At 41.6% G+C, this 21,281-nt stretch overlaps 1 protein-coding gene across 2 annotated transcripts in view; it reads right to left on the bottom strand.

The window, feature by feature from the left end:
- Positions 1-11,529: 11,529 nt before the first annotated feature.
- Positions 11,530-21,281, bottom strand: part of LOC138757606 (protein NYNRIN-like) — a 40,761-nt gene continuing 31,009 nt past the window's right edge. For both annotated transcript variants that reach the window (XM_069925238.1, XM_069925239.1), the window contains exon 2: positions 11,530-20,031. In XM_069925238.1, coding sequence (XP_069781339.1) covers positions 12,672-14,597 — 1,926 coding nt within the window. In that variant the 5' untranslated portion in view covers positions 14,598-20,031 and the 3' untranslated portion in view covers positions 11,530-12,671. The remainder of the gene's footprint in view (positions 20,032-21,281) is intronic.

Genomic DNA, 21,281 nt, shown 5'->3' with positions numbered 1-21,281 from the left:
TCACCTCTGCCTCTGTCGGACTCTGGCTTTACCCTACCCTCAATTTAGTCTATGTGTCGTCTGAGTCCAGCGTGCTCGTTGAATGAAGTGATAGGAGAAGGTATTCGGTTCAACAATCAGTTTATTACACAGCACAAGAATAAAGCTTAACAGAGCTCTGGGTCAGTCGTTAGTTCATAGGTCACCTGCACAGTGAGCTAGTCCCCAAGACTGACCTCTACTGTCCAGTCTCTACAGTTTATATAGCTCAACCTTATCATACAGAACAAAAGTTGGCTTCCTTTGCTAGATTTCTTGCATAAGATTTATCACAAGTAATTTCCTGCTCTGCAGATATCTGGGGTATAGAGCTCCCATCTTAATCCTCAAGGTAAGAATATCCTGTTATTTTGATCAGAAATCAATTCATACCCCAGATATTTCTAATTATTTCTTTGTTCTCATTTGGCCATGTTCTTCTGTTCTATCAACACCTCCTTCTGCTTTTTTACTGAGTTATTTCATTCTCTTTGTTTCTGACAGTCTCTGTCAGGATTCTCTTTGTTCTTGTCTGACCATCGTCTCCTGTGCTAATCAGCACCTCCTTTTGCCTTAACATTCCTACGAAATTGTTTCATACGTATCCTCTCTTTTGTATTTTGGGAGCAGGCAATTCTAAACGTACTGTAATCAGCCAACTTTTCTACATACTGTGGCTGCCCCTTACTTACATTACTCTTTCCCTTCACCATGAGATAAATATTAAATTGTTACATAGTACTGGATTCATGTATACAAAATGAATAGTACATAAGCATATATTCTACATATTTTCTATGATTAATTAACCCCTATATTCCAACACCTCCCAAATGAACCGGAGTTCATCCAGGTCCAGCTCCAGTTCCATAACTCAGTCTGAAAGGAGCTGCAGCTGGATGCACCTCTTGCAGGTGTAGTCATAAGGGACAATTCAGCTCTCCCAGATTTGCCATATGCTGTACTCAGAGCATTCCACTGCCCTAGCTATCTCCTTAACTCTTCCTTATTTAAATACATCTTATCTTATCTGGATTTGGAAATAAGCTCATCCTCAACCTTGCTCTACGAAGCCTTGTGAGCCAAAGCCTCTAAGTCCTACATTAGCCAGTCCACTTGAGCTACCCCTCTTTATATTGGTAACTGCTCCTTACCTTATCTTTATTACTGCTCCCACCAATCACTGTTCTATTTAACCCTTAACTTACACCCACTCCCTTTTTAAATACACTCTCCTCAAGCTGGTTTCTGACACCCACAGCTCTCCTGAGTCCCTCACTCCTCCTCTTCCATTAACGGTTCCGAGATCACTATATATTCATGCCAGTCATAATTAGCCAAGTGTGGAAATGTTTGAATGTGTTGAATGTTTGAATTTGAATGTGAACCACATTCAGATTAATTATTGTTAAATAAGCTTGTTTGACCCAGAATGATTTCAGACATTAGGTGGATGTAAGATTGTACTTTGTACCTCTGCAATAAATTTCGATTCAGCACTTTATCCGTTGTGGAATAATGAACCATGATAGTCAACGATTTGATTATTGACTATTTTATTATTTATTGTCCAATAATTATAATGAAAATGAGATGGCAATTATGTAATTTTTTTTTTGCAAGGTAGAATTCCTACAATTTAGCCTTCAATGTCCTTCTTTGGTTTATGCATATTGGTAGTGAATCCCCTAGCTCAATGTGGACACTTCACACGCGCATATGTGTGCGTGTGTGTGTGAGTGACACAGATATTTATCAGATGGTTTGATGGCATTGCAATCATCATGGATGCAAAACAAACCTGCACTATTTTCAAAGGTTTACTATAACCCAAAATACATAGACCAATGTTTTAAAATCTATCAATGGCCATTGATTATCTTGCATTGTAAATTGAAGAGAACAGGGGCTTTTTGCTATATTTTTTCACAAGAACACATTCTAGTAAAAAAATCAGTGAACTTTTTGCTGCACTGCCTCTGAGTCAAGAATGACCCTTAATTAAGGAGACCATAGCTGTGTGCAGTACTCCAGATGTTATCTCAACAAATCCTAATGTATCCCATTCTCCTTGCAATAAAGGGCAACGTTGCATTCACCTCTGAATTCCTTGCTGTATCTGTTAACTTTCTGTCTTTCTTGCAGAAAGATGTCCAGTTTCTACAGACACAGCATTTAAGAGTTTCCCCGATTTCTTGGATCTTCCTTTTATGGATTTGGTGTTTTCTCAGAAATATTTGGAACCAACACATTTACAGTTTATAAGCCACATTGTTTAGAATCTTTGGATGCAGACCATTAGATTTTTCAGCCAATAGTTTGCCTGATTCGTTGATCCCTCATGACACTAGATATTTAATTTCCTTTCCACCCTTTGCTTCTTACTTACTACTTTTGGGATATGCTTCGTGTTATTCAATGTGAAGAAATATGCAAAATATTTGTTAAACATATCTCCTATTCTTATTCCCTTGCATTGATCCTCATCTCAACTCTGAAGGGATGAACATGTCAATCTCTGCCAGGATCTAAAATTGACTACTTTTGCTCCACTATAAGCTTTGTGAAAGCTCCATTGAAAAGCAAAGTAGGTTGAAAGTTTCAAGATACAAACTAAACAACTATCAGGCTGAAAATAGAAATTAAATTCATGTTGTATGTTGGAGATTTTTCATGTTGTTCTGGGAGTCTATTGTTGAGATGATAGATACATCAATCTAAAATTTTAACTTTCTTTCTCTTTCCACTTACCACTACTTTAGGGATTGCAGTCATGCCCATCTCAATGTAATCGTTCTTTAACAGAGTGATAAATGTCAATTATGACCTGAATATTTGCTCGTAAATATGGTTTCTAAACATTGTTCAACTTTTTAAATTGTAAATTTATTCAGAACCATAGAACTATAGAACAATTACAGCACAGAACCAGGCCTCCTTGGCCCCTCCAGTATGTGCCGAATGTTTTTTTTTGCCTCATCCCACTGACCTGCACCCAGCCTGTAGCCCTCCATACCTCTCCCATCCACATAATTGTCCAAATTCTTCTTAAATGTTAAAATTGAGTCCACATTCACCATTTCAGCTGGCAGCTCATTCCATACTCCCACTGCTCTATGTGTGAAGAAATTCCCCTTCATGTACACCCTAAATTTTTCCCCTTTCACCCTTAAGCCATGTCCTCTGGTTAGATCTCACCTATCCTCAATGGAAAAAAGCCTATCTTCATTTCAGAATCAGAATTTATTGTCATGAACAAGTCATTAAATCCAGTGTTTTGTGGCAGTATCATGGTGTGAACATACATATTATGAACCATCTTACAACATTACTATAAACAAAATAAAACTAATAGTGCATGAAAAGTAAGGCCGTGTCATTGGTTCATCCATTGATTATTAACTCTGTCTATCCCCTTCATAATTTTAAATACCTCCATTAAATCTCCCCTCATTCTTCTACATTCAGGGAATAAAGTCCTAACCTTTTTAACCTTTCCTTGTAACTCAGTTCCTGAAGTCCAGGTAATATCCTAGTAAATCGTCTCTACATTCTTTCTATCTTATTGATATCTTTCCTGTAGTTAGGTGACCAAAACTGCACACAACACTCCAAATTTGGCCTACCAATGTCTTATCCAACTTTAGAATGCCAAAAGTATTCTTTACAGCCCTATCCATCTGTGACGCCACTTTCAGGAAATTATGTACCTGTATTCTTCTTCCAAGACCCCTCTGTTCTACCACACTCTTGAGTGCCCCATCATTTACCATATACTGTGGCGGCATGCCACTAGGCAGGCGAACCATGCCGCTTGTAATCCACGCAGCGGGGCAGCCAGCCAAAATGGCGCCGTCAGGGTTTCCCCTTCTTCTCAGCACCAGGTTCAGAAGCCCGCGATGGGGGACCACGTGGCGCCCGAGTGATGTCGGCACCCCCCAGCACGGTTCTCAGCCAGGTCCAGGCTGGGAGTATAAGTCCAGCCTGGCAGCCAGCAATAGACCAGTTTTCTGCTCACTGAGCTCAACCCATCTGGTTGTGTGTTCTTTCAGTAGCAGTGTAGCTGCCGCTACAATACATCCTTTCTTGGTTTATCCTTCCAAAATGCAACTCCTCACACTTGTCTGCATCTTTTCTCCTTTCTACCTCTGCCTATGTTCCGGCAAAGTATTTGTCTTTAAATTTCCTCAAATTAATTTTTATTCTATTTCCATCTTATTTGTGAAAGAGACACACAACTAATTTTCCTGCTCTCTTTGCAACCAGGTGGCAGGCTCTTTTGCTTCGATGTTATTTCATTGCCCCTCTAGCAATTTGTGTGAATAAATATTTAGAAACCACATTGTGAAAATTGAGCTGATCCCTGCTGCTCAATATATTACTGATACCATTTTTTTTTAAACTGTCAATGTGATATGCTGCACAGCACAATACACTTGGGCTTTTGTTGTGCTTTATGAAATAAAGTTGTGACTCTGCTTTTCGTATATTACCAATAATGTTGCTGTGTTGGCTAGCTGGAGTGAAATATCCCTTTTACAGGCAGCTCCTTGTACAGCTCTTGCAGCATATCATGTTAGTTAAACATGTAGTGACTAATGCATATGTGGTGTAAGAATATACTGGGTGGTAATTTCTCTTATTATTTTCTCAAACTTTCATTAACTTAAAGCAGGCCTTTCAGCCCATCAAGACCATGTTGGGCTCTCAGAATATTTCTGTCAGTCCTAGTCTTATTCCCCGTATTGTATTGTATTCTCTCTCACAGGTGCCCATCAATTTCTCCTTCCACCCACCTACATCAGGGGTAACTTACAATTACTGATTAACCTATCAACCAGCATTTCATTGGTATTTAAGAGGGAACTGGTGCACCTGAGGGAATACCATTGTGCACATAAACATCCAACACATTTTTGGGCTCCAGTTGACCTCATTAAAACTAACTATAAATAGAATTAATGTCATAGGAATTCAGATTAAACAAGTTAACTCTGAGTCAAATTTTGGGCTGTTCATTAATGATTTACTAAGACATTACCAAAACCAGGTGCTGAATTGCTTCCCCTGTGAGCCAATCAAGTGATGGGTGATTTTAAATGACTTTCATTTGAATTAAGAGAAAAATGAGAAACTTCCATTTGAAACTCATAGTAACTTAAAACAAACTCTTAATCTCAATGGAATAGTTTCAGTTGTGTCTGGCCTGATTCTTAGTATCTGAGAGTTAATCAGAAGGTGAAGATGGTTCCTGGAGGCATGAGGCATGAAGGGAATGCATCACTTTGGGTTATCTGAATGGAATTGCAGATATTAAAGTTAAACAGTGTAGGAACACCATCTTTTAGCAATGAGTGGTCAATTCAAGAACCCAATAACAGCAGGAAAGGAAATGCCCTTGAATTTGGAGGTTTGTTTTTTCAAACTCGTGTATATTCTGCCTGACAGGATAGTGAAGAAGAAAATGTAACCGAGGAGGGATATGTGCTTTAATATATTGGCTGTTCTCCAAAGGGAGTGGGAGGAAATGATAATCAATGGAGGGGAGGCTTGGTACTTATGATGGCCAGAGCTTTGTTCACAAATCTCTCAATTTTCTTGCATTCTTGGGCAGAGCAGTTCCCATAACACACAATGATGTATTTGGAGAGGATACTTTCTGTAGTGACAGCCCTTAAATGATGAGACTTTCTGAAATGTTTTTAATATCTCTGCTAATCAGAGACATTTAAACACCATTCTTAAATTTAATTTTTTTTAAAATTACATTTTAAATTTAGACATACAGCACAGTAACGGGCCATGAGTCCATGCCACCCAATATACAGCCCATTAACCTACAGCCCATTAACCTACACCCCAGTACATTTTTGAACAGTGGGAATGTGATAGTACAGATTCTATCACCAATGTGTATATGTACATATGTAGAGATGGTCGTGTAGGATGACTGTGATTGGCTGAGAGTGTAGCCACACCTACTGGCAGGTCTTAAAGGATTGCTCCTAGCCAGACCAGGTCATTCTGGACTGGTCAACCTACTTGTGATATGCTCCAGTCTTTTAGTTAATAACAGCCTTGGTTTGGATCAACAAGTCTTTGGTTATTTCGATGCGCATTACAGGGAGGAAACTGGAGTCCTCAGAAAAAGACCGAGTGCAGACACAGGTAGAATGTACAAACTCCTTACAGACATCACGGAATTCTAACCTTGATCCGTTCCCATCACAGGTGTTGAAATTATTAGAATAAAAATAGTTAACAAATAAATACATTTGATTGAAAGTGTCATAAAATGCTGACAATTAAAATTTTTAATTAAAGTAAAAGATTTTCCTGCACTGACCATTTTTGGTGGATTAATTCAAGATTCAAGATACCTTTATTGCCATGTTATAGTACAGAGCATATAATATTACATGAAATGTCCTTCTTCCTTTCGTAAGGCAGACAAAGAGCCTCCATTATTATCACTTGATGCCCCTTGCAGTGTGAGTGAAAGAGAAGAAAAGAGAGTCCCTTCAGAGTCACTGTGTCCATGGATTCACTTCCAAAGCTTCTGCAGCCTCTCCAGCCTCAAAGACTCCTGTTCAATTCATCTCCAACCCAAACTTCAGATCCAAACCTCTGACATGATCAGGAAGCTTTCAGTGCCAAAGGCCCTTTTGGCCCTTCTTAACCTCAGCAACCTCTCAAATTCTGGCTCCAATACCTGGCTCCTATGACCCAATTTTAAGAAGCCCACAGCCCATCCAGGTCACCCAGAGCCTGTGTGGGTCCCTCAGTTGCTGAGATCCTCACTCGTTCGTTGCCATGTTCACTGTGGTGATAGAGTGCTAGTAATACTCCTGACCACTAGATGATGTCGAAGATGAATGCTGCACTTCAGGGTTAGATAGAAAAAATGGGTGCACCTTGAGGTTATGAGTTGTTAATAAAATATTGTTAATACAAAATAACCTATGTTTCTTTATTACTTGAAAGAAACATCATATTATACCAGGAGTGTGTATCATTCAGTATCAACAGGAAACATGGAGAGTGTGTGAAGGATCCTGATGCTGTGAAACTGGACTGGGAACATTGACCATAATTGGTGGTTGTTCAAACAATGATTCACACTGTATCTACAAGCTACTGGGCTCATTAGCAAGCCTGATGCATGGAAGATTGCATGGCTACTTACTATGGCGGGACCTCAAACACTAGTGGTTTTCAACACATTTGTGTTTGCCAAGCAAGATGACCAGGGCAAGTTCAACAAGGTTATCAATATGTTTGATATAGACTGCTCACCAAAGAAGATTTAAATACTTGAGAGGTATGTGTTTCAACATGTGCACATAACTGCAGGCAGAGCTTTGATACTTTCTTAACAGACTTGAAAATAAAAGCAAGAACATACAATTTTCGACTGCTGCAAGATTCAATGATCCATGATCAAATTGTGTTTGGAATTATTGATAAGAACTTGAGAGAGAGGTTGCTACAAGAGACAAAGCTTACTTTAGCTGGAGTTGTGAAGATATGCCACACTAGTGAATTAGCTCTGCAGCACACCATAATGTTCAGTGAGAGGGCAAAAGCTGGTGAAAATGAAGACATAGCTGTAGCCACAGTGTCTGGATGAACACATAAATGATGTGGCACTCAACATGCACCAGAACAATGGCAGCCTATGGAAACGTCTGTAATAAGTGCAAAGGGCAGAATCACTATGCGAAGCAATGTCTTTCCAAAGGGAAACAAAACAGAAGTGAAAATGTATATACTATAAAAGAAACTTCTCTCAGTGATGCATTCTTCATTAGCATGGTGGTGCAGGAAGGTTTCAAACAAGATACACTGAACAGCCAACCATGAATAGAGTTGAGCAGGACAAGTGGACTGTGTCATTGCAGACAAATGGAGCAGATATTCCTTTCAAGCTGGACACAGAGGCAAAGATCAATTTGATCTGTGAGCATGACATCAGGATAATGAAGATAAAGCCATATGTTCACCCAATTCTGTTCAGCCTAAGGCCCTCAATGGACAGAGCATTGACATGAAATGTAGAAGTTAAAGGTAAAGAACACTTCCTCAAGTTTGCAGTAATCTTAGATGGACATGAATCGCTTCTTGGTGACAAAGCATGTGAAAACTAAAGTCTAGTCAAGAGGGGATATCTTCTTAATAACACCAATGCAAGGAACATTGTAAAGGAAATACTTGATTAATTTCCAAGCATCTTCAAGGGGATTGGTGTTCTACCATTTACCTATAAGATACAGTTAAAGAAGGACACACAGCCAGTTGTGCATGCCACATGGTGGGTTCCAGTACCACTGAAAGACAAGCCCAACAGGAACTCGACTGAATGACATCACTAGGAGTTAAAAGGAAGAGGAGGAGCCCACAGAATAGGTTAATTCAATGGTGTTTGTCAAAAAGAAGAATGATGACCTACGTGTGTTCATGGACCCAAAAGGTTTGAATACCAATATAAAGGGGGAACAGTATCAAATTGCAACAAGGGATGAAATTACAAGTGAGATGGCTGGAGCAAAGTTAAATTGGATGCATGATAGGGTTTCTGGCAATTAAAACTTCATGAAGATAGCATAAAATACTGTACATTCAATAAACCATTTGGCCAATATTCCTGAGGAAGCATGTTGGAATTTCCTCAGCTCTAGAAGAGTTCCACAGGTCAATGGAGCACATCATAGAAGGCATAAATGAAATACGCGTGTACATGAATGACATGATCCTCTGGGGATCCACACAGGAGCAACATGAGAGGCTCATCAAAGTGCTACAACAAATCCAGAAGTATGAAATTAAACTTAAACAGAGAAAAATGTCAGTTTGGTGTGAAGGAAATCACCTTTCTAGGAGATAAGCTATTGGAGGCAGTCGTGGAGCCAGACAAGAGTAAGGTGAAAACAATTCTAGAGATGCCCAGACCCACTGACAAAAAAGCATATTGAGAGTGCTGGGAATGATCAATTTCATTGATAAATTCATTCCAAACCTGTCTTCCAAAACAATGTACCTGAAGAAATTGTACAGGACAAACATGAATTCAAGTGGACAGACAACTACGAGGAAGGATGGGGACTACTGAAGACCATTCTAACTACAGAACCAGTACATGACATTTTTTGATGCATCCATAAAATCGAAAATATCTATGAATGCTTCAAAAGATAGAATAGATTTCGTACTATTTCAGACTGTGAGAAAAATTTGGAGACCAGCCGTATACGCATCAAGGATGATGACCACATCTGAATTTCAATATGCACAAATAGAGAAAGAATGTTTCGGTCAGGAAATGCCACAGTTTTGTGTATAGGATACATTTGTGGCACCATCAGACTATAATCCATTAATAGCCATAATTAAGAAACATCACAGTGAGATGTTACCACAAATCCAAAGACTGACGATGAAGCTACAACATTATGACTTTGAATTGGTGTACACACCAGGAAAACATATTGTGATGGCTGATGTGTTATTCAGGGCAATGACACAGAGTGAAGCACACAATGAGAGTTCCACAGAGACAGATGTGAATCTCCACGTAAACCTGATCACTGAATTTTTTTCCATATCCGACATGAAATCCAAGCAGATTGCACCTGAAACAGAAAAGGACATAGTTCTGTGGAAGGTCACTAAGAATCTGAATGAAGGATGGCCTAGAAGTGAATATCAACTATACTACAACATCAGAGCTGAGTGTTGTCAATGGGCTTCTACTCAGACAGAACAGAGTTATCATTCCTCAATTACTGCACAAGACATGATGAATATATTGCATGTGGGATACCTTGGAATGGAAAAATGCAAGAGGAGGACCAGAACTGCTGTTTATTGTTCAGGGTAAATGCTGACATTAACAGGATGATTTCCAGCTGTGAGTCCTGTCTGAAACATCACACAAAACAGACAAAGGAACCCATGATGATAACTGATCTACCAGCAGAACCATGGCAGAAAGTTTGGACTGATCTGTTCCACATGAACGGAAATAATTGACCATCTATTGAACCATCCTGAGATGGTGCTGCTTCCTAACATGTCTGCTGGCTGCGTGATCGGATACATGAAGTCAATCATGGAGTTCCTCAAATTGTCTACAGTGGCAACAGGCCATGCTAGTTGTAGATAATTCCAGAACTTTGAAAAAGAGTATGATTTTCGACATGTGATTTCAATACCTCTGCACCCATAGTCAAACAGTAAAGCAGAGAAAGGGGTTAACATCATTAAACAGTTGCTCAAGAAAGCACTAGACAGTGGCTCAGATCTTTATTTAGCTCTGTTGACTACATGAACATGGCATATCACCCGCTGAGTTCCTGATGAGATGTAGACTATGTACAACATTTCCCTACTCTGCAGACCCAAACAAGAACAGAGGTGTCAAATGGAAGCAAAAGCAATGGAGACAAAAAAGCAAACTATGACAAGTCAGCAAGAAGTGTAGGGCCACTGGCACAACATGACACAGTGAGACCCAGAGATTCCAACACCTGGGACAAGAAGACCACTGTTCTGGAGGAAGTAAATCCAAAATCCTACATGGTCAGAACAGAGGATGGTCAAATACTGAGGAGGAATCAAAAGAGTCTGCTGAAAACACAAATGACACTGTAAGAACAGACAAATTCAGAAGATCCAGCCGGCACAGCAACAGAGGAAACACCCCCAGTGCTAGACAGGAGTGGAGCAGCAGAGCTGACACATGCACCTGTGTTGAGAAGATCCACATGCATTATTAAAGCACCTGACAAGGTGAATCTCTAAAAGAAAAAGAACTGCACACATAAAAGGTTTGTGCTGCTGATATTTGTGTGTATGTTGGTGTTTAACTTTATACTGAAATGAATACTGTATTAGTGTGTAATGTTGCTAGATTAAACATCTTAAGGAAAGGGGAGGAGGTGATAGAGTGCTAGTGATACTCCTGACCACTAGAAGGAGTGAAAGATGAATGCTGCACCTTGGGGTTTGATACAAAAAATGGCTGCGCCACGAGGTCATGAGTTGTTAATAAAATATTGTTAATATAATAGAATAAAAGTTTCTTTATTACTTAAAAGAAACATCACAGTCACTGTCCTGCAGAGTCATCTCTGCTTCTCCTTCTCAATGGAAGGTGTCATCCCATTTCTGGTGCCCTGTGCAGATCTGCTGCACCCTGGAGTCTGTAACCTCTTGTAGCCACTGCTTTCATTGTTATGTAGGAGGCTGCACTGTTGTAATGCCATTTTTTTCTTGCCATTTATTGTCTACCTTTTGAATTTATTTTCCCTTTTTAATTAATTTAAAGTATGCTATGTAGTTTTTTTTTATGTCATACCCGTTTGGCTGCAGCAAATAAGTATTTTGGTGCTACTATATATTGTACAATGTAAGCTCTGTCGGACTCTGGCTTTACCTTACTCTTAATTTAGTCTATGTGTGGTCTGAGTCCAGCGTGTCCTTTGAATGAAGTGATAGTAGAAGGTATTCGGTTCAACAGTCAGTTTATTACACAGCACAAGAATAAAACTTAACAGAGCTCTGGGTCAATCATTAGTTCATAGGTCACCTGCACAGTGAGCTACTCCCCAAGACTGACCCCTATTGTCCAGTTGGCTCAGTTTATATAAATCAACCTTATCATACAGAACAAAAGTTGGCTTCCTTTGCTAGATTTCATTATCATACAGAACAAAAGTTGTCTTCCTTTGCTAGATCTTTTTGCATAAGGGTTATCACAAGTCATCTCATGTTTTGCAGATATCTGGGGTGTAGCACTCCCATTTTAATCCTCCAAGCCAGACTATCCTGTTGATTGGATCAGAAATTAATTCATCCCCAGATATTTCAACTTATTAATTAATCATTTCTTTCATAATGTTTTAACCCCTAGATTCCAACAGTCCCCCTTTTGGTCTCATGAAAATGAGACCAACCACCAGTTAACTTATAGGACCAAGACCTCAGGAGTTTTTGCAAGGACCGGCATCTCCAACCACTTGTTAAACTTAACCTCACAAACTTGGCCATTATGAACACACTTCAGTCCAGTGGGGGCCCCAACACTGTGTTCAGGAACATCAGTCCAATCCGCAAAGTACTGTTTCGGTTCGTTATGGGCCTCCCAGGCTGACCACAAACCCTTTGTACAGTTGTTTCCTTCTCCAGATGCTTCAAGGCTAGGAACAACATCACCCATAGTTCCCACATAGTGGCCATCACAGCTCCCTTCATTGTTTTGATGCCAATAAATTGATTATACCGTCAACCACTGATACACAGTCACCGTAGTCCAATAGTCTCTTTAAAAAAGGGACGTGTTAAGTGTTCTTAGTCCGTAGTTGCTTCACAGGTTCTCAGTCATCTCCGTTCGAATCTGTTCCAGTGTCTGTGTCGGTGGGTCCGTTGCTGGACACTGACTCCAATGATACCACATCTCGCCTTTTCCCTGTAGTCGAACCGCGTGGGACGTCCTCTCCACCACTCTGTAGGGTCCTGTCCACCTGGGCTCCGACCACTTTTTTTTGATGATCTTTAGCAGAACCCACTCCGCGACTGAAGGTATCGGTGTTTCCCCTTCTCTGTTGGTACTTGTGACCTGTTGTGAAAAATCTGACACCAGAGCCATTAGTTTATCATAATAAAGCTTGCATCCCATTGAAACTTACCTCATTCTTCGTAGTCTGAATTCCGGTTCCCGGTCCTGGAAACTGGTGCCCTGTTTGTAGTTCATATGGAGTAAATCCTGTCACAGAACTTACCGAACTCCTTATTGACATTAATGCCAGGGGCAACGCATCCACCCAATTTAGTTTGGTCCGTGCCTGTACTTTCCCGATCTTACCTTTTATTGTTTGGTTCATCCTCTCCACTTTCCCTTGGGATTGTGGATGGTACACCGTTCCAAAGGCATGTTTCAAACCCAACATCGCTTCTACCTCCTGTAGATCGTTATTCTTAAAATGACTTCCTTTATCGGACCTAATTTTTCTAGGAAATCCGTGTCTCGGAATATACTGGTTGATCAGGAATTTACATACCGTCCTTGCATCTTCTCTTTTGGCAGGGATTGCCTCCGGCCACCCTGTGAACACATCTACTGCTACTAAGAGGTATCGATAGCCACTTACCCTCTCAATCATGTCCGTATAATCAAGTACGATTTCCTGCCCTGGTAACTTAGGTAGCGGGAACTGACCTTCATGTGGCTTTACAGTCGCCTTTACATTGAAAGTTATACATACCTCACACTCTCTAATATGGTTCTCCACCATCGCCAGCAGGAAGGGGTTCCACCAATGTATCAAGTACCTTATCATCTGCTTCTTTCCACAGTGTGTTAGCCCATGCGCCTCCTCGAGGAGTCCAGATGGTAAGACTGGCCTCCCGTCTATCGATCTCCATAATCCTTGATCCTTGGTTGCCCCCCTTTCCTCCCATACCATCCTTTCCTGAGGTGATGCCTTTGCTTGTTCCTGTATTATTACTTCTACCCTACACGGTGGTAATAAGTCATGTGCTGTTCTGTCTGCCTGTATCATAATAAACTGAGGGCCGTATCCTGCTGCCCTTTTAGCGGCCATGTCCGCTTCTTGATTTCCCCGAGCCACCATCGTATCTGTTCTATCATGTCCTTTACATTTAAGAACTGCTAATGCCCTTGGTTTCAGGAGGGCCTCAGCCAGTTTTCTAACGTCCTTCTCGTGTTTAATTGAGGTCATTGCTGTTGTTAAAAACCCACTTCTAATCCATTGACTAAGTTCAACCTGTATTGTCCCTACCACATATGCCGAGTCTGTATATATATTGACCTCCTTCCCTTCTGCCCATTCTAATGCTGCTATCATTCCCTGTAGTTCTGCGAGTTGTGCTGACTCCTTTCCTCTCACTGTCCCTGTAATGATTTCTTCAAATCCTCCTGTAGTTTTTCGTACCACCGCATAGGCAGCTTTCAATCCATCTGTGGGGTGTCTGTAACAACACCCATCTGTAAACAAGGTTTCATCTGGTTCTCTCAAGGGTGTAGCCTGTAAGTCAGGTCTTATTTTAATATCCTTCACTACCCTCTTCTCACAACAGTGTGGTTCTCCCTCTCCCATATTGTCTGCCATGTTAATGCCTTCATGGGTAAATGTAACATTTGGAGCATTCAGGATCTTTTCTAGTCTCGTCTGCCTTAGCGAAGTCATTGTAAATGCTGTCGAGCTCACAAATGCTACAATGCTATGTGTTGTTAATACCGTCAGGCCATGTCCCATCACTATGTGTGCCACCTTTTGTAGAATCTTTGCTACCCCCGCTGCATGTCTCGTACATGGTGGGTGTCTGTCTTCCATCGGGTCTAGTGTGATACTCACATACATGAGCACACATCTTCCACCCCCTTTTTTCTGAAAAAGAACACCATCAATTGTGTGTGCTTTTTCAGAAACATCCAAAAAGAAAGGTAGTTTATAATTTGGAATCGCCAAATCTATAGCTGTTGTAAGAGCTTGCTTCAATAGAATAAAACTCATCTCAGCCTGTGCAGTCCAATCAAGTGTAGCTCCCAGATTCCTCATCCCTGCTCATTCACCAAAGTTCGCAGTGGATGTGTCAACTCACCATACGATGAGATAAACTGCCTACTATAACCTGACAAACCCAAAAACAAAAGCATCTCTTTTACTGTCTTTGGTTTTGGATGATGTAGTATCGCTGTTCGATGTGTAGGGGAAATCCCTGTGCCTTTCGCTGAGACCATACTCCCTAAAAAGGTGACCACCTGCCTGCAGAATTGCAACTTTGAGCGAGAGACTTTAAAGCCTGCCTTGAACAGCTGCACTAGCAGGAGACAGGTGGCCTCCAAACAGGAAGTATGATCAGGTGCTGCTAATAGGATGTCATCTACATACTGGATCAGAACTATCCCACCTGGCAGTGCTAGCCCCTCCAGCTGTTCTTTCAACACCTGATTGAAATCCCTGGAGATAAGATAAAGCCCTGCGGAAGCCTAGTATACCGCAACTTTCTACCTCTATACGTGAACGAAAACACATCTCTTAATGGTTCTGCCAGCGGCAAGCAAAAGAAAGCATTCGCTAAATCTATGCAAGAGAACTACTTGTGGTTGGGGATTAAAGCAGTCATGGCAGTATATGGGTTTGGTACTGGAACTGTGGGTGTTCTCACAATACCATAGATGCGCCTTAAGTCATGGGCCATCCGATATTTGCCCGTGTCTTGTTTAGGAAAAGGTAGGATGGGTGTATTCCAACTAGAACGCGAATGTTCCAACACGTCTGAATACATAAGGCCATCAATGGTCTCTGCCAAACCTTCCTCAGCTTCAGGTTTGTGGGGATACTGCATCTGCCAAATAGGGGTGTAATCTGACAGTTCGAAGGTTATGGGATCAACCTGCTGACAAAAACCCACATCTGCTGATCCCACTGACCACAGGTTCTCAGGGAGAGAATCTAGCATAGGGGCCGAGTCGGGGTGATCCATCTTCTCTCTACCATGAAAGCATTCAATCTGTCTATGCTCAAGGAGGACTTGATCATATGTCGGAGACAAAATTCTGTATGCCTGACCAGATGAGGAGAACTGCACTGTCAGTATTTGGGTATCGGACCAGTCACCTAGGGACATCAAGTTCCGACACATCGGTCCCAAATCTTTTGCCTGGTGAGTAGTGCCAATTGCAAGGGTGACATGAGGAATGGCCTCACCTGCCATCTCATACAATTCCAGCTGTCAGTGCTACCGTAGCGGCCACTCCCTCCTTTCCTACCACTATGTAGTCCAAATTAATTTCCCATAGCATGCCCTCGACCTCTTCATAAAAGGCATGCTGATACATTTCATCCCCATCCCTATCGTAAAAGAGGGTCATATGGGGGGGGTCCGAGGGAGGGGTATACGGGTGTAACGTCTGGATCCACGGCTTCCATTGATTATAAAGCTTTAGCAGCCCTCCATTTTTGTGGGTCCTCCGGTTCCAACAGCCCCCAGTAAATGTCAGCCCATTGTCCCTCAGACGCGGATCCTCCAGCTGCCGCCAACAACATCTGAGAACCGGAATGAAGTGTAGTTAATGAACAGTTCATAGAATATCCATTTGGAAAGGTGACCTCTATTCCGCTGGGTCCACAAAGGATCGATGCTCCGCACCTGACCAGTAGGTCTCTGCCCAAAAGATTAGTAGGGCACCTGGCTGACAAAATGTATTGATGTGTAAAAGTCTGTCCCGCCACAGAAGTGACTAGTGGTGTAGAAAATGGCAGATTTTCTGGTGTACCCGAGAACCCTATCAGCTGGACGCTAGAGGATGATGTTTTATCTTGAAACTCAGCGCCAGTGAGTGTTGAAAATCTGGCTCCTGTATCCACTAAAAAGGATACTTCCATGTCCATTACTTTAATCTACAGGAAAGGGTCTGCCAACCTAGCCTGCTCGTGGGTGCTCGGGCTCCGTCACTGTGGGCAATATTGCTCCTCCTCTGTCAGCAAAGGGAATTGTCTCTTCGGAGCTAGAGCCGCATAGGGTGCCTGATGTACCGGGGGTGGCACAGACGATCTCTGGGGCTGGACCCAATGCTCATTTTGTGGTGGTCCATATCCCCTTCCCCCAGTGTCCCGAGGATCCCAAGCCAGGGGGCAGTCTCTCTTCCAGTGTCCTGGCTGACCGCATACAAAACATACGGCTGGTTGCATTCGTGGAGCACCCCGACCTCTCCCTCTTACTCGGAATCCCCCCATTGGACCTCCCATTCTGGCCACATAAGTGGGACCCGGTGCCCAATAAGGGGCCGGGTGCCAACTCATATTATTCCCTTGTGGTGGCTGTGGTGGCTGCTGAATCATCTGGTTCGCACCCTTTGAGGAAATCTTTTTTGCCTCGTTTGCCTTTTTCCTAGCCTCTTCCAATTGAAGCTTAAGGAGTTGCACTTGTACCGACTCCGTAGTTTGTTTGTCCTCCTTTTGCTTAGCCCGGTAACGTTTCATGTGATGGGTCAAATGTTTTTCCCATTGCTCACTCGAGCAGCCAGGAATATCAAAGTTATTCTCTAACGCTTCCCTAACTACAGCTGGCAGCCCGCTCGTTACTGCAGCCCTAAAGAGTGTAGTCTCCAAGGGATCTGTGGCTGGGTGTACTCCTGCTTTATCCGTCCAACTCTCCTTACACTGACTCAAAAAGGTCAAGATCTCCTCATCCTCTGACTCCTTTTGTCTATTGTGAGGAGTGGGGGTAGTGTGATCCTCTGACATTCCTACCGAGAAGGCATTCTCAAGTGTCTGTTCTTGCTCTCTCTCATTTGTTTTTTCCAGTGGCATACTAGTTTCCCTTACTTTACATACATTCTGTATTTCCTTCGTTAACTCCTTCATTTCCTCCACCCTTTCCTGCATAACTCTCTTAAGTCTCTCCTTCGCCCTCTGGAGTTCGTGACCTGCTAATTCAGTGACATTCACTATTCCCTCATTTATCTGCATCACTGGCATCTGGGGAATCGTATAAGGTGGTGGCAACGTCTCTGGTAACTTTGGATATAGCGGGGCTGACGGCTTAACCTCCCCCGTATTCTCCTTTGTGATATGGGATCCCTTTTTAATATCATGTTGAAGGTTCGCTTCCACAGCAATGCAAGCCAATGTGATATTGTGTAAATCTGCCCTTCTCTGTTCCTTCACTTCTTTCTGTTGTTTAAGCCTTCTTCTATTCCATATAGATCCTTGTCCCTTTGCCTCATGTTCCTGTACCTCCTTGGCTGCTTCCCTCTCTGCTTCTCCTAAGTACAGTACCAGCCGGATTTTTTCAAACTCTCGTGGTACCTTCCCCTGACTCTGCAGCTCTTTCCATATCTGTTCATACCGTGCCTTAGCCTGTACCTCCTCTCCCTTCAGTAATCCTCCCAGTAATTGATTCCTTGTTTTTTCCCACTGTCGGTTTACAGATGGGGGAACCCCTCTGTCTTCCCTGAGCTCTTGCCCTACATCCCTATTTACTCCTTCCATCTGTGTTCCGATTTTTAACCCTTTAGACTTCGTACTTCACTGGGTCTCTCCCCTGGTAGGATTTTGACACCCTGCAATCTACTTCGACCCTTCCCACATTATTATAAACACCAGCGGCACACTATACACAATTCTTAAACAAATACTTATTATAAACTATTATGATACACTATACGATTCCTAAACAGATACTTATATACTATAGAAACAAATAACTATAACACAATACACCTTATACAGATACTTATTATACACTACTATGGTACACGATCCTTAATCAAATACTTATTACACACTATAGAAACAAATAACTATCACAATACACCTTATTCTAATTGGCCAAGTGTCTAAACCTATCTCTCGAGATCGCTACGAGGGGACTCCATCCCCGTTCTACTAGGGGGACTCCAACCCCCTTTTGTCAACAGGGGACTCCAACCCTGTTCTACTAGGGGGACTCCAACCCCCTTTTGTCTACAGGGGACTCCAACCCCGTTCTACTAGGGGGACTCCAACCCCCTTTTGTTTTATTCTTTGGCTTTAACTAGGGCTTTTGCAGAGTAGTGACAACACACAATTTTATCATTGCCAATAGCAGAACTTCGTTTAAACAGGCGTCTGCTTACCTCCCTTTGTAGAATGGTCACTTGTTGTTATCACCACACCACAATCGACCGGTGTTTCGTATCTTTTTCTTCCGTCACTTCTCCATCTTCATCACGTCGGGGTCACCAAATTGTCGGACTCTGGCTTTACCTTACTCTTAATTTAGTCTATGTGTGGTCTGAGTCCAGCGTGTTCTTTGAATGAAGTGATAGGAGAAGGTATTCAGTTCAACAGTCAGTTTATTACACAGCACAAGAATAAAACTTAACAGAGCTCTGGGTCAATCATTAGTTCATAGGTCACCTGCACAGTGAGCTACTCCCCAAGACTGACCCCTATTGTCCAGTTGGCTCAGTTTATATAAATCAACCTTATCATACAGAACAAAAGTTGTCTTCCTTTGCTAGATCTTTTTGCATAAGGGTTATCACAAGTCATCTCCTGTTTTGCAGATATCTGGGGTGTAGCACTCCCATTTTAATCCTCCAAGCCAGACTATCCTGTTGATTGGATCAGAAATTAATTCATCCCCAGATATTTCTAATCACCATTCTGTCCCTGTCTGGCCAATTTCTGCTGTTCTCTTTAACACCTCCTCATGCCTTAATCTTCCTCCTCGACTGGTTTTCCATTCCCCTTGTTTCTTGCAGGCCATTCTTTGTTCTGGTCTGGCCTGTGTCTCCTGTGCTACTCACCACCTCCTTCAGTTTGAGCATTCCTCCTAAATCGTTTTATGCATTTCCTCTCCCTGTATTTGGGAGCAGACAATTTTGCTCAGCCAACTTTGCTCCATGCTGTGATTGCCACTTAATCACATTCCTCTTTTCCCCTGAACCATGCAGTAAATATAAACTTATTAATTAATCATTTCTTTCATAATGTTTTAACCCCTAGATTCCAACAGCTCATAATTATTCTTGAACAGAGTTAATAGGTTCAATGTCTCTTAGCCAGCCTTTCCTGGAATGAAGCTGAAGAGCTGGGAATGATGTGCATTCAGCTCCATTCTTCAGGACACATGTTCCATCACTGGGTTCAGTGATTTTTCCAGTGATGGGGCAGATTATCAGAAGCAACAATACCTGAGCTGCAGGTTGTTCTGGACTTGGCCAGTCATGTGTCTGAAATGCGTTGAGCTGGCAGCTCCCCACAATATCATTAACTCCCAGTCAGCCTGATTCTGCATTTGACCTTGAATGAAAAGTTTAGTATCTAAAACAGGATTTGTTTAAAAGTAGTATCATTTAAGCTTTTATGTGGCTGGTCTAGTATGATAAAATAAAATGGGCTGAAATAATTCAACATGTGATCATAATTGTACTCACGGCAAGGTAAATTTATTTTTGCTTGAATAAAAATCTCAGCAAAGATACATTCTTCTCAGAATATTCTGCATTGAGCAAAGAAACATAAATTGCTTCCATGCACATAGAAGAAAAACATAAACAATCATAAAAAACATCTGAAGGGATCACAGATGCTTCTGGAATGTATTCCCTACCATCTGTTATGTTCTGTTACTATTTAAAATATTTCATAGATTGCATTGTGGTAAGAAGACAACATAGACAAACAGATGGTTCCATCGGCAGTCATTTAAAAAAATGCTGAAATAATTCCATTCCAATACCATGTTTGTTGCCAGCATATGAATAGTTTAAAATTTCCATATCGTGCCAATAACTTTTATGTTCTTTCTTTAATGGGTTTTGCAATCTTCTTTTGATTCAAGGTTGGGAGAGCCAAGCTGGTTTAAAACATAGTGTAGTGTTCAGCTTTTGCTGGAGAGAGTGCTGACTGTTTGTATTGATGCAAAGATGCGCTTTGTGAGCTAAATGTCTAACGTCTAATGCTACTGCCACACCTCAGTATTTAGACATCTATATTTTGAAACAATTAACAATGAGCAATGAACATGATTTATGGTAAATGCAACTATTATTCAGGCATGTAATTGTTACTGATGGCTCTGAGGCTCATCCAGCCTGTATTTTAATCCACTCTTTTAGATGATTAGGAGACTCTTATTAGACCCAACAGAAAGAAGCTCATGGTATCTAATCAGCTTTTTCAAAGGAGCTCTCTGATTTGTCACACTTTTTGCTCTTAATCCATTACCCTGCAAGTTTTTCTCAAGGTTGTGTGGATTCTCCTTGCAAAAAAAAATCAACTTGCCGTCTAGCATGTACCATAGTTGAAATTTGACAATGTTTATCGGTTCCAAATTCATTGAGCTATCAGAAGTAAATAAACCAGAATTATTATATCACAATGACTTGATGTTTTTTTATAAGCAGGGAAGCTACTGGATTTGAAATAGACACCCCATAGATAAACATAATATTTTGACTTGCAGGAATTCCTCTTCAAAAGAACACCACCAAGCTCCACATTCTATCTCACCAACACCCCAAAGTCCCCACCCTGCTTCAGGACTGGCTACTAATGCAGGCAGCCATTCTTTTCCTATTGTTGGTGATTCTGGTGATCCACCACTGTAGACTGCTATTTGGTTATTGGCACTGTGTATATGTTTGGTTCATATGTATGGCTGGCCCACCTTACCTCAGTGACCCTCACTCCCTAGAATCCCCTAATAGAGGCAGTTAAGCCAAGTCCCTCCCTCAGTACGTGTCCTGG

This window comes from Narcine bancroftii, chromosome 3 (genome assembly GCF_036971445.1).
Source record: "Narcine bancroftii isolate sNarBan1 chromosome 3, sNarBan1.hap1, whole genome shotgun sequence".
Taxonomy (NCBI): Eukaryota; Metazoa; Chordata; class Chondrichthyes; order Torpediniformes; family Narcinidae; genus Narcine; species Narcine bancroftii.
The sequence above is the reverse complement of the archived record's forward strand: the minus strand, read 5'-3'. Positions and strand labels throughout refer to the sequence as shown.